This window comes from Epinephelus moara, chromosome 15 (assembly GCF_006386435.1).
Source record: "Epinephelus moara isolate mb chromosome 15, YSFRI_EMoa_1.0, whole genome shotgun sequence".
NCBI lineage: Eukaryota > Metazoa > Chordata > Actinopteri > Perciformes > Serranidae > Epinephelus > Epinephelus moara.
The window spans coordinates 9,106,955-9,119,879 of NC_065520.1; the positions used below are offsets into that span (position 1 = coordinate 9,106,955).

At 41.8% G+C, this 12,925-nt stretch overlaps 1 protein-coding gene across 12 annotated transcripts in view; it reads right to left on the reverse strand.

Annotated features, from left to right (window-relative positions):
* Window positions 1–11,090, reverse strand: part of nid2a (nidogen 2a (osteonidogen)) — a 42,320-nt gene extending 31,230 nt beyond the window's left edge. For 11 of the 12 annotated variants that reach the window (XM_050063139.1, XM_050063145.1, XM_050063143.1 and 8 more), the window contains exons 1-3: window positions 10,779–11,090; window positions 9,344–9,529; window positions 8,984–9,100 (exon numbers count right to left, since the gene is read on the reverse strand). In XM_050063139.1, coding sequence (XP_049919096.1) covers window positions 8,984–9,100; window positions 9,344–9,529; window positions 10,779–10,985 — 510 coding nt within the window. In that variant the 5' untranslated portion in view covers window positions 10,986–11,090. The remainder of the gene's footprint in view (window positions 1–8,983; window positions 9,101–9,343; window positions 9,530–10,778) is intronic. The other variant, XM_050063134.1, reaches the window with a different exon arrangement.
* Window positions 11,091–12,925: the final 1,835 nt, after the last annotated feature.

Below are 12,925 nucleotides of genomic sequence, written 5' to 3' on the forward strand. Positions count from 1 at the left end.
AGACGTGGGGTGTGCACACATACACTCTTACACAAGCACAGATGTCCCTCCACCTATAGTCATCTCATGTGAATGTATGTGTGTGTTCCTAATTGTTTACATCAACATCTTTAAACTATCTTGTTGTTTGTGGGCGGGGAAGACTTTGTAGCCTCCAGGCTCTTTGTAATTACTGAGGAGGGGGTCTTTCTGTGTTTTTTTTTTCTTTAGGAGGAGAGGAGGCTGGAGCTACGAGAGGGGATCTGCTTTTTCTTTGTCCTTAATATCCTCTCTAAATGTCTGTATTTTTTTCCCCTGCAATCCCTCCTTTTTCCTGGGAGGAGGCGGTGAGGGGAGAGAGATGAAAGGATGCGGGGGGTTGGCACAGTTGGGGGAGAGGCCATGGGTCTGGTTTACAGTGGGAGAAATATGGGAAGACAGAAACGAAGATGCATTTTCATTCCAACACTTACGAAAAGTTCAGAGAACAAAAGAAAGCGTGAGTTTGTGTATGTTTCCATCAAAATTTTACATTTCTGTTCCCCATCTATATGTTTTAGTGCTTCTGTTAATGGTAGTGTCACTGTTGGTCAACACATTGTTCCAGACTGAAATATCTTCACAACTATTGGATGGCTTGCCACACAGTCTGGTACAGACATCCACGGTCCCCAAAAGATACATTGGTTTATCACCAAATACATGTGAAACTTAAGACGTTCCCATCAGTTTCAGCTGTACTTTGTGTTGAGTGTGAAGTAGCCAATTTTAGCACTTTTACACACAAAGCTAAGATGGTGAATGTGCTGAAAACTCTACTGTGTCATTGTGAGCATGTTAGGTGTTGACATTAACTTCCAGCTCAAATCACTGTGCCTCAGTACAGTGTCACAGAGCTGCTAGCATGACCATAGACTCTGACGCCACATTTCCACAGCATGGTGACTCGACATTTTTTTGGTACCACCTCAGTCAAGGTTCCAAGCAAGCTGAGCCAATACCAGGTGGACTTGAAACACCGCAGACCAAGTGGTGACCTCCGATACTGAAAAATGAAGCAATTGTGAAAGTGCCAAGACTGCAGTTCCTCTAATGGCCACTGGAGGCCAGCTCATTAAGGGAGAATTCCCATAGACATTTAAGTTTAAAATGCACAACTTAACAGTAGAAATAAACAGGTTTACAGCCTGGTACAACAGTTTTGGTCTTTATAACTAAAAATGCTCCCAGCATGTTTCTATGGCAACAATATAGTAAGGTAGCTAATGCAACGCTACGTTAACAGAGGGTTGACTACACAGTTCATAACAAGCTTACAACAGCACGGTAATAAAATCACAACACTCACAAGCAACACCCTGTCTCTGCTGGACAATCTGCTCTCACAGATGGACTTTTTCAACTTTGCTGTGATAGTGGCCTAGCTAAAAAAGCTGCAGTGACATCACCAGCACCTTTCTGAAAAGGTCTGAGGTTTTCAATTTGAAGCTCTCAGACAGACCAATGCAAAAGTTTGAGAAAGTGCGTTTTCCTCTTGGATTGTAATCCTTTAAATGCTGTTTTTGACAAAGTGGCTACTTTAAATAATGTCGGTGTTCCATTGTATTGTGTACAGGATAAAGATCTTTTTGGAAAATACACTTAGATGTTTTATTAAAGACACTTAGATCAGAAGATCAATACCACTGTCATATTTGTCAAGTAGTAATGAAGCTTGCTCTTGCTTATTAAGGTGTACTAACAAGAGAGTAACTGTTAAGAAAATAAACATTTTGTTAAATGTTAAACCACTCCTTTAATTTGTGCTGTCTTCTCCATCCCCTCTCTATCTGTGTGGTCATTTGCTGCTGAGTCTGTCTGTGCGTAAAGTCGTCCTGGTGAGTTTTACAGACTCACAGCTGGAAGACAACAAATTGCAGCCAAGACACATCAAAGACTTTCAGACAGTGTGTAGCCTTGTATGTATGTGACACACACACACACACACACACACACACACACGCTCACAACCCTCGACATCCCTACAGGCATTTTGTTACACCTTTTTTAAAGAGTGTCCTCACACTCCTTACACGGACCAGACACTCATTAATTGTCTGTGGGACCAACAAATGTTTGCTGTCAGGGTCGTCCTTTAAGGTTTGGGTGGTAACATCATCAGTCTGCTACGTTTATCTAATACACCGCAGGGGGTTAGAGAGTCTAAAAGTACCCAACAGATTAAATGAATATATACAGGAAGTTCATTGAGATGGCTGAGGGGTGCAACTAAACACACTTAATTTATTTATATGAAATTCCAAGCAAAAAAGCAAATATTTCCCAAAATGTCAAACTATTCTTTTAAAGTAGGCCAAATGCTGTTTGCTTGTTTTGGATTAATGGTAACTTTTGCGACCATGAAAGATGTGTGTGACTGTAATATACAGTAAACAGTGTAGGTCATTAGACTTTTGGGATAGTTCAGATTTTTTGCAGCTGGGGTTGTATGGGGTGCTGATCCATAGTCAGTATGCCCCAAGTTTTGAGAAGCAGGCTGGAGTGATGACACGTTACATGTAAGCTATATTTAGGAAGTTTTCAGTTAGTTAGTTTGTGTTATTGTGTGACTTTCATGAATCCAAACTAACCCCATTAAATGCCAAAGTTACAGAGTAACACAAGCAAAAATCGAGGCAGCGGTAAACCAGCAGCTCCTGTGTTCCGCGATGTTTAATCACTGTTTTTCTTAATGGAGTCTGGCTTTGAGGAGAGCGATATAACAGCTTCAGTTCCCTGTGGGATATTGCAGTCTGACGGTAAGGTAAAGCGATGAACATATTCTAAATATACTGTACACTTCAACTCAAGCATGTAACTTTAATATGTAACATAACCTGGCTTCATTAAACTTTTGTATCCCCGAGAGCAGCTGCAAGCATTTATTAGGTCTCACTCACTTTAGTCTCGCTGTATTTTACTTTTATTTGGTCGTGTTTAGTATTTGTTTATTCATTGGTCTCGTTTGCTCTCTCTTAGAATAGTTTAGTCTACTCTGCCTTACTAAAGGCAGTTTAATTGACTTCTCATCTTGCCTGTGTTTCGCATAAGTGACTCAACACACTGTAACAAATGTTCTGAATCATCCTATAATTATCTAGAGCTGGATCCCACTTTGGTTAGCCTGGAACATCCCGAAGAAGAGAAAGACGGAGAGAGAGGGAGGTCTGGATGAGCATGCTACACTTGTTTGTTGGTTGCCGGTTTTTCAGTTTGTCGGCCGCAGCACAGCTGCAAACAGGCAGAGAGAGACAGAGAGCAGCTGCAGGCCAGTTGCCAGCCTAGCCAGAGTGCTACAAACGGAACTGCCTACAGCGTGGGAACTGGCACACACACACACACACACACACACACACACATACATAGCCCAGGCTTGTGGCCAGGAACAGTCCAGTCAGTATTTCACTGTTGTCATATGAAAATCTCTGCTCCGGTTTTTTAGGTGGCTTTCCTGTTATAACTTCAGCTGCACTCAAAAGGATTCCCTCCTGCTCTTCATAAGCACGAGGAAATTGTACAACTTCAGGGCTTATGAAAGCTTTTCAAACCCTTTTTGATCAACTCAAGAGCACATGGTGGGTAAAACCATAGCTGCTTTTCTTAGATCCTGAAAGGTTTGTGAACATGAACATCTCTCCCGCAGCTACAAACCAGAGCACTATGACTCTACTAGTAATTAGTAAAGCTGTCCAGATCCCGAGTCTCAAGTCTGTGCCCAAGTTAAACTCATGTGGCTATTATGGAGCTGTGCAGCTACAAGGATATGGTACAGACAGGCTAAATGGTTGCTGATGGACAGAATCTGTCCCAAGGCAGAAGGACAGAATAACAAATGAAAGCTGAATTTCAGCGAGACTCTGCTTTGAACCAAGATGAACATATTTCAAGAGATGCCCCCTGTGTCACTGCAAGGAGCCCCCCAGAAACAACAAATAACACCAATAGAAACAATAGTTCCTATTGTGCTACAGAGAAGAAGAAAGACAGGGAAGAGAGGAGGCCAGAGGAGGAGAAGCAAATAGCAAAATGAAAGGCGAGGGCCGAGTCCAACAGAGAAGTCCATTTATTCATTCAGTCAGTCTCATCTGACCTTCACACAGCGGACATGTAATGTGCTGTTCAACCTACAACACTTTCTTTTTTTGCACATACATCTTTGAAGAGAGCTCGAGGGGAGGACTAGAGCAGAATAAAAGGGTCTACTGTGGTAAAATGTAAAATCACATTCCACTTCAAATTGCTGCTCATATACAGGAGCACGCAGGATGGGAATATGAGGGCAGTAATGCAATATTGTGTTTATTGTAAGGTATGCTTTCTACTGTCACCCGACCATGTTCTTTCACATGTTTTCATATGATGGGTTCAAAGAGTTCAAGATTCATTGACTGTCATTCTACAACTCGGGATTGCACAACAAAATGCAAGCTGTAGTCCCTTCATGCTACCCAAGATGATCTGTCATAGAAGATGACAATTACAAACTGTGCCAGCGGGATAAGTAGTACACATCCGGTCTTCTAAATGGGCGTGGTTGTCTGTTTTTGTCATCTCATTTTGAAAGATTAATAACTGATATCAAGTGAGTACAAGATGATTGTTGCCAGATCTAACAAGAATGTTCATTTTCTCCTGATGTGTCTTTGTGAAAAATGCCATCTTATTGTCAGAATGTTCGGAAAATATGTCCATTGTGAAGAATGGGTCCAGTAATTACTTCAGTGGCTGTGGGGCGAAAGAATTTGTCATATTCTATGCTCACATTCATTTCTCCCATTGGAATGAATAGACTCGGGACCTGACGCTGGTCTCCCAAAGGGGCAGGGCAGTGGCGAAACACATGTGACACAGGGACATGAAAAAGACTCTTAAGTGTACCATCTTATTTATAAACCGTCTATAATGCTACAAACCCATACAAATAAGCTATTTTTATGGTGGACTATAGAGGATGCGTTGAGGAGAAAAGCTGTTCTGTAGTCTGGAGGTACAACAGCAGATACTTCTTTATCTCTTGCCTGACAGCAGCTAAGACCATGGACCCCCATTTTTAGCATGAATCCCACCACAGAACATTCAATTGGATGTTTTAGATCTTCTAATTGAGACATTTAATCAATTACCCACTGTAAAATATTAAAACAAGCCTAGCGTCTACAGACATGCTAGTGTCTCTGTGAGCTGTATTAGACATGCCATACTTGGAGCTAAATGCTAAGGTCAACATGCTAACTTGCTAAAAACTGATACTTATCTGCTGATGTTTTAGCATGTTAACATTTGTTTATTAGCATTAGACACAGAGTGCAGCTGAGGCTGATGGGAATGTCATTAGCTTTGTTGGTATTTGGTCATAAACCAAAGTAGTGGGCAAATTTAAGTTTTGACCTGATGATGGTCCTAGGTGAAAAGTCAGAGGATCACCATGTTCACTGGGATTAATCACATGGAAACCGACATGCAAAGTGAAGGTAGTCTGCTGGGTCTCACTTCATATTTATTGTACAAAAATGAAAGCAATATCAACCTTCATATCTGAACACAGCCTAACCGACTTCAAAGAACTGGTGACAACGAAGGCCTGTGTCACCTCACATCGCGTGTCTCAGCCAAAACATTGCACTTGAACACACCACAAAATACAGCCAACAGCCAACAACCATGTAACTATCATACCAGCAGGTTGCAGTCGTCTGTATTTGTCATTCAAAAAGTGAAGCCACAAGACCGACAGGATGGATTCAAGATGCTAGTTAGCCAGTTAGCACATTAGCATCACAACCAGATGTTGAAAGAACAATTTCCGTGTGCTAACCAACAGTAACACAATTATTCACGAGCCGTTTGTGCTAAAGAGCGCAATAACAAGTTTGTTCAATCTCACGCCCTCTTGACTTTAGCTGTTTGTTTGCTTTCCTCGTTACCGTTTCCCCACTTGAGCACTGACCTGAACTGCCAATCAGAGTGATTTCTCTCACTAACAGGCTCCGCTGGCCCTGCCACCAATTCAAAATGCTGAATTGACGAAAAAGCCTCTGACAAGGGCTGAATACTGCCATCAGTGCGGGACACACTACACTAGGGTGACAGATGCTGACTGATGGGCTAAAATTGACCGATGGCCAATTGTTTAGTACGTTAGGGCATAACTTTTTTGTGGGTGAAGCAGCACTCCACAGCTGAGAAGTTAATTTCGGCCGCTTAGAATAATGACATTCATTGGAGTGGAAGGTAAACTGTGTAACAGCATCCAGCGACATGACAGGTGTTCCCATGAAAAGAGGGATTAGAAATATGCTGCTCAAGGTAAAGCCTGGTCAACACCTCTTAAAACATGAACATACAGAAGGCCAGATTCTCTGTAAATGGCTCTGGTCATTAGCAAATTGGGGTTACTTGGTAGCAGACACAGCGGAGTGTGTGTTATAGGTTTCAAGTAAGTAATTACTTTCCAATTATGATAATAGCCTCTTTAAGACTAATTTCATAGAAAACACAACCCCATTTTTTAGGGATGTGAACTCTCTCCCTCTTAGGATCTACTTTTCTCTCCTCTATATTCCTTCTTGTCCTTCCCACGCTGCTCCTCTCATCTCCATTTCCGACCCCCAAACACCACACAGTCTGCCCCCTCCCCCACCCCGTCACCCCAAATACACATCCCGACAAACACACACCTCAGGTTAATCAGTTCACACACACATACCACTCTACCCCCAATGCACCCCACCCAGCACCTCTGGCTAATCACTTCAAAGCAAGATGCTATCAGTCCGAAGAGAGACCCAGTGAAGCAAATCCCAGACTGCTTCAATCTGACAAGCCACACAGACCCTCAAAAAACAACACAAACTCTTTCCCAGCACAAAACATGTTGCAATTTAAGAGGTGGACACCAAATGCTAATCAGCATTTAGTCAACACTGGACAGAGACACTGAGACTTAACTCCAATATGTAAGGCTTAAAGTAGATGCAATGACTTGTTTGTCCATTTGGCAGCAATGCGATCACAATGAGCCCCAGGTACTGAGATCGGTTGTAAAAGGCTTAATGCAGCGTATCCCCACTGGACTATTTGAATGTTTAGCTTTTGATCAATCAGGAAGAGAGCAGGAAGCATAAAAGAAACCAGACCATGGGAGTAAAATAAAAGGACAAACAGATGAGAAGGAGGGAGAGATACAGAGAGATCTCCTGGGGTTTTTCCTTAAATCTGCCACTCCCTTCATCCCTCTATCCCACATGCTACAAACCAGGAACAACAAAGCACTGTTTGTTTGATCGATAGGTTCAGTAGGCCTGGCTTTACTTGGAGCCTTTCCCATGGATGAACTCACAAAAAGCCTCTAGTGCTCCTCTAGGTGATACTTTCTGTTTGAGGTCCATAATGTCTTAGGGAAAGCTTCTGGAAAGAACCATAACAATACCGTGCTTGGTCTTATTCCGCAAAGTCTGCATTACAAAGTACAGATGCAAAGTTTGAAAGAGGTCGGATCAAGTGCTCAAGAAGTTTGACCAGGCCCCTTGGAAGTGCACTAGGCTCTGAAGCTCTAGTGGCCAAACAGTGGAATTACAACTTCAGAATCCGTCACATGATACCATTAGGCGCAAAAAGACGACTTGCATTGTAAAAGACGCTTGTTAAACAGCAGATACATTTCTTTGAGCGTCATGACCCCAGCAAAATGACTTTTGTAACTATCAGGGTTTGATCAAATTTGTCTGTTAACATTTGACAAGGCTAGAAAAGCCACAAAATTAAATAATTTTAGCCCCGTTTAAGTTAGCGAAGTGCTAAACCTGACGTAGCCAGCTCAGGCAACCAAAGTTTCTAGTGTGCCTGCTCTATGAGCCCAATGATGCAGAGGCAGCGCCAATCATTCAGGTAATTTTATACGCAACCGTTGAATGTTTTCTTCTTATTCTCGAGCCTGACCCATGCTAGACTTAAAATGGCTCAATTTTGACCATTATTTTTTTCAATATGTCTCACTGGAATCACCAAATTTTATGAAAGTGACGTACTACATCGCTTGAGTAGTCCTTTCATTACTAAATTAATTGCTAGCATCACTTAAAGAGTCTTTCAGTCAGCCAACAGTGGGTCCGCTGAACATGCAAAAATGTGAAATTTGTCGACAGGCAAGTATACAACTTAACAAATGTAGAGATAAAATATTTTAATATGAATAGTAAGTGGATATTTACTTGGATTTATATCCAGCTTTTCTCCCATTTTCCCTGTAATTAAAATACAGGCTTATTATTGCCACGACAATTCCGAAGAAATTCAGAGAAAATTTCGGACATGTAAATTAAAGTGTCATCCTACTCCACAGGGGTGCGGGAGAGTTCAGAAAGGAGTGTGAAGGAAGATAACCAGAGGTAAATATAATGCGTGAGGTGAAAGGGACAGGTGCATGTCACTGTTCCAAGAATACTGATTTGGGGCTGGAGACAATAAGAATGCCAGAAAAATCTGGTTTTGTGCTGTAATGTATCAGAATATGGAAGAAACTAATAAGCAGTGAGGTGAAATTAGGTTGGTGGAGAGGAGTGATGGTAAACCAAGTTATTCACTGGCTGACAAACAGGGAGGAAAGTAAAGTTTAACAGAGCATGTGAACATTAATGGTCAAGGCATGTTTGTGTCTACCTGTGTGTGAATTGGAGGAGGGGATAACGAGTCAGGAGGGGGCACTTTGATGACCCTTAAAGATGACCTCTGACCCCTTGAAAAGGTTAAGAGGCAGATTAGGAGGGTAAGGGGAATTACAAATAGGCCCCCCACCCAAGGCTGATTACAAGTGATGCACATCTTCCAGGAATTTGGGATTGTGTCTTTCAGAAGAAGGAAGACATACTTGTGGGCTTCACGATGATAAAAAGAACTCATCCAGTCATAAATCAACTCTCAGACAAACAAGATGGCGTAGTGCTCTCAGTCCCTCCATCCATCTTACCTTGTTTGAAGATCCACTGGTTCGAGTTTGTTCTTTATATGCCGCGACATTCTCCCATGTTGCAACCACAACATGTGTGGGTGTGAATTTTGCATCTGGGAAACCCCGATGTACTTCCTGGGTGAGCAGATGAATGAATGAATGGTTGATGGAGGGGAAAACAGTAAAAAGAAAAAAAGAAATGGCAGAATGTATAATGGATTGAACTAATAGATGAAGAACTGAAAAGAGAAAAAATCCAGATCTGTAGTTAGGTACAGTGCAAAATATGTTCTCTCATTTCTGCCATGTTTCAAGACAACAAAAGTCTGTAGCCAATTTTCAATCATACATTTTATTTGATTAAACTTATAAACAGACCTGGGCCACTCTGTTGAGCACACTGGGCGTCTCGGTCACACGGTAGTAAATCTGTCCTCGCCCTCCGCTGGTGTCAATGTCAGCCAGAAACGGAGCCACCACAGGGAAATCTGTGGGGAAGTCGTCATCTACGTATTGCTTTTCCATCGGCAGGTCCTGGGCTGATATGATACCATTGGTAGCCACCTAGAGACAGAGAGTCAGTAATTAACGATATGTACTGCAGTTTAGTGGCAGCTGCCAGTGTATTCCTGCAGACCACTGACTATTTCATCATAAAAAACAATCCTCGAAGAAATATCTGGAATACCATCACAAACCCCTAATGAACTCGTATCCCCTCATAAACCACTGCAACCTCCTCGTGGACCCCAGGAACCACATAATGAACCCCTAGATCCCCCTCATAAACCACTGGAACATCCTCAAGGACCTCTGGGGCTCCTTCAACGATCCCTGGCCCCTGATTACGTGTCCCACATATAACAGTTAGTGGCTTTGCTCTTGATGTATTATGCTGTGTGATAGAGCATGACACATTCTGATGATATGTATGACAAGTGTCTTACAAAGCAACACTCAGTGGTTTGTAGCGACATGTTGAGTACATCTAATCACTGGTGGAACGGGGTGCATTCCACACAGTTACTCAAGTGCTTAAGTACAATTCTGAGGTACAGTATCTGAGTACTTCTCTTCGATGTTGCAGCTGGTGAAGGTGGGGCTACGTTACATAGTGCTGGGTTGCCTAACCTATAACATTACATCATAATATATTCGTTGATCATATTTTGTATTGGTAATTGGAATCTGGAAAGACACTACTAAGTTACTTTAAAGGAGTACAAGTATAAAGCAGGTTAAAATGGAATTAAAGTACCTCAAAACTGCACTGACGTACAGTACTTGAGTAAAGTTACTTTCTATAACTGTCCAATTACATAGTAAAAATACACTGGCAGGGGACATTGTGCAAAATGAGCACCAATACTTTCATACTTGGATGATTTTACTTAAATTTGAATGCTGTAGGTGTTGTAATTTAGTAATTTTATAGTTAAGTACTACTAGTTTTATTTCATCTTTCACCTCTGGGACTACAGTTATTCTCTAATCTCTCGGGTATTAACTGATTTTTAATTGGCTGTGACGTTAAAATAAGTTAACATTTCTTTTCTGTTAAATAAAACATGTTTATTTTCATCCAATCCGCATAAGGGAATCATTTGTGGTCAATCCACAGACTTGCTAATAAATCGCTCCATTGGCACCATTAAAAATAGCCACCGGTCTACTGTGGAGCTGATTCAACAGCTGCAAACATCACCTGCAAAACTTTATAGAAGTATTTCACGCTTTCACAGCCAGAGAGCTGTGCGGTCATAAAAACGTCAGTAACAATCATGCAAATGAGCATTAATTGAGTTCTACTTACATATAGCTGTGAGAAGAGGGTGTCGTAGAAGTATAAGGGTTTGGGCAGGGACAGCACTCTGGAGGTTTCATCGTCGCCCTCTGCCAAAATCAAATCTCCACTCAGAGTGCCATAAGGAAACATATCAGCCCTCTGGATGGCTGTTACCACACACACGCTGCAGCTCCAGCACAGCAGACACACAGCCAGGATTTCCCCTCTCTCCATTGTAGAGCTGGGGGTGATTGAGCAGCTCTGCACTATGAGAGGGAGCAAAAGGAGAGAGGTTCAGATGGACTCACAGAGGGCAGCAGAAAGAAGAAGAACTCTCCTCCTCTCCGCCGAGCCTCTGATACTCTGCAGGGAGGGAGGGAGGAGTTACGGCCCGCTCTGATTGGCCAGAGGCGGGCTGAGTGACAGCAGGCCCGGTGCTGGAGGTAACATCTGGCTTGTATTACAGAAAAGACAAATAGAGCGTTTTTAATCCGGATGTAACTCTATCTGTTTCACAACAATGAAAAAGAGACATGTGTAATTTTTACACACTAACTCACACACACACACACACACACACACACACACACACACACACACAGGAGAATTTCACTGAAAGACATTTATCAAGATACAAGTGTACGTGGAAATGCCTGGGGACGTATATTTTCTTAAAACACATTATACAGACTATATTATGGTCCCTACAGATTAACATCTGCAGTAAAACAAAGTATCTGCAGTGAAATGTTTGGATATTCAGATATCTACAATCTGTCAACAGTGTTAACAACAGCAACAGTGCTGACCGAGCTAACACTGTTTACCAGGGGAGATCCAGAGGGTGGGTGCAAAGCTTCTGCTGCGATTTCATCTCGATATCAGCGGTAAGTGCACCATTTAAACGCATCTTTATCTGGCAAATAGTGGTTTACTACTGTATTTATGCTCTGAATACCTTACGGAGCTCCTTTAAAGAGGCAAAAGACCTTATAATACTGTTATATTTAGCTCCTATTAGCAGGGAAACTCAACTTGCTTTACTCAGGGGCCACTTTTGCAAAATGACAGAAGGCAAGGGACCAGTTAATAAACAAATATTAATTTATATATATATATATATATATGTATAAATAATCAGCCCAGAATTCTGCTTGGGGGCAACATCAGGGGACAACCCGGCACCCCATCACAGACCAGATTTGGCCCATGGGCTGTAAGTTAAGTATTACTGACCTATTATTTTGCATATTTCGAACTAGTTTTTTCCTTTTGAACACATCTCAGTCAATCATCATTCACACAATTTACTTTACATTGTTATTCTTACATCCTTTTAGGTTATTCACTCATTAAAAGCCATAAGATGCAACCATAAAATACTTAAGCTTGTGCTCCACCTAGTGTTGCAACAGAATATGGCAGCATGCAGTACAGCATGCAAGGTATACTCCAGCAAATTGAATTTAAAACTCACTAAAGAATTGTATCTTTGGGTTTTGGACTGTTAGTCACATCAGACAAAACAAGATCATCAACATCAGGTCAGTTTTAGTTGTATAGATTGTTCAAAAGGCTTTAAAATCTGTACAGCATACAACACCCTCTATCCACAGACTGTGAATCAGATTTTTAAAAAAGCTCCCACAAAATGGAAAAAACCTCAGGATGAGCAACAGAGGAGGGATCCCTCTCCCAGGATGGACAGACACACTAGATGTTGTGTGTACAGAACAGACAATAGTAAAATTAGTCTGTGCAAATCAGGATGACAATAGGAAGATAGATTGCCAGCATAAATGAAGAATATGATCCAGGAGGATTTCGAACAATTTCTAGATGCTGCCAGAACAGAAAGATCCTACACCACATGATCTTCTCTCCACCACAAGACCTGGAATGAAGACACAAACACACAAGAGGGACACAACTCAAGAGCAGAGATAAGAGGAGACAAAGGAGGACGAAGACCAGATCCAAGACGTCTGGAATGAAGCAGCGACAGCCAGGGAAGAGAGACAGAGGTCGGAGCCTTTGATGGTCCATCACAGAGCAGCTCTGGCAATGTATACAGACGACAGGAAATGAGAAAACACTCAATCATCACACAATTTTAGGACGATGCAAAAAGACAATTATCTGAAAAACAGACGGGAAAAAACCCAAGTGGAACA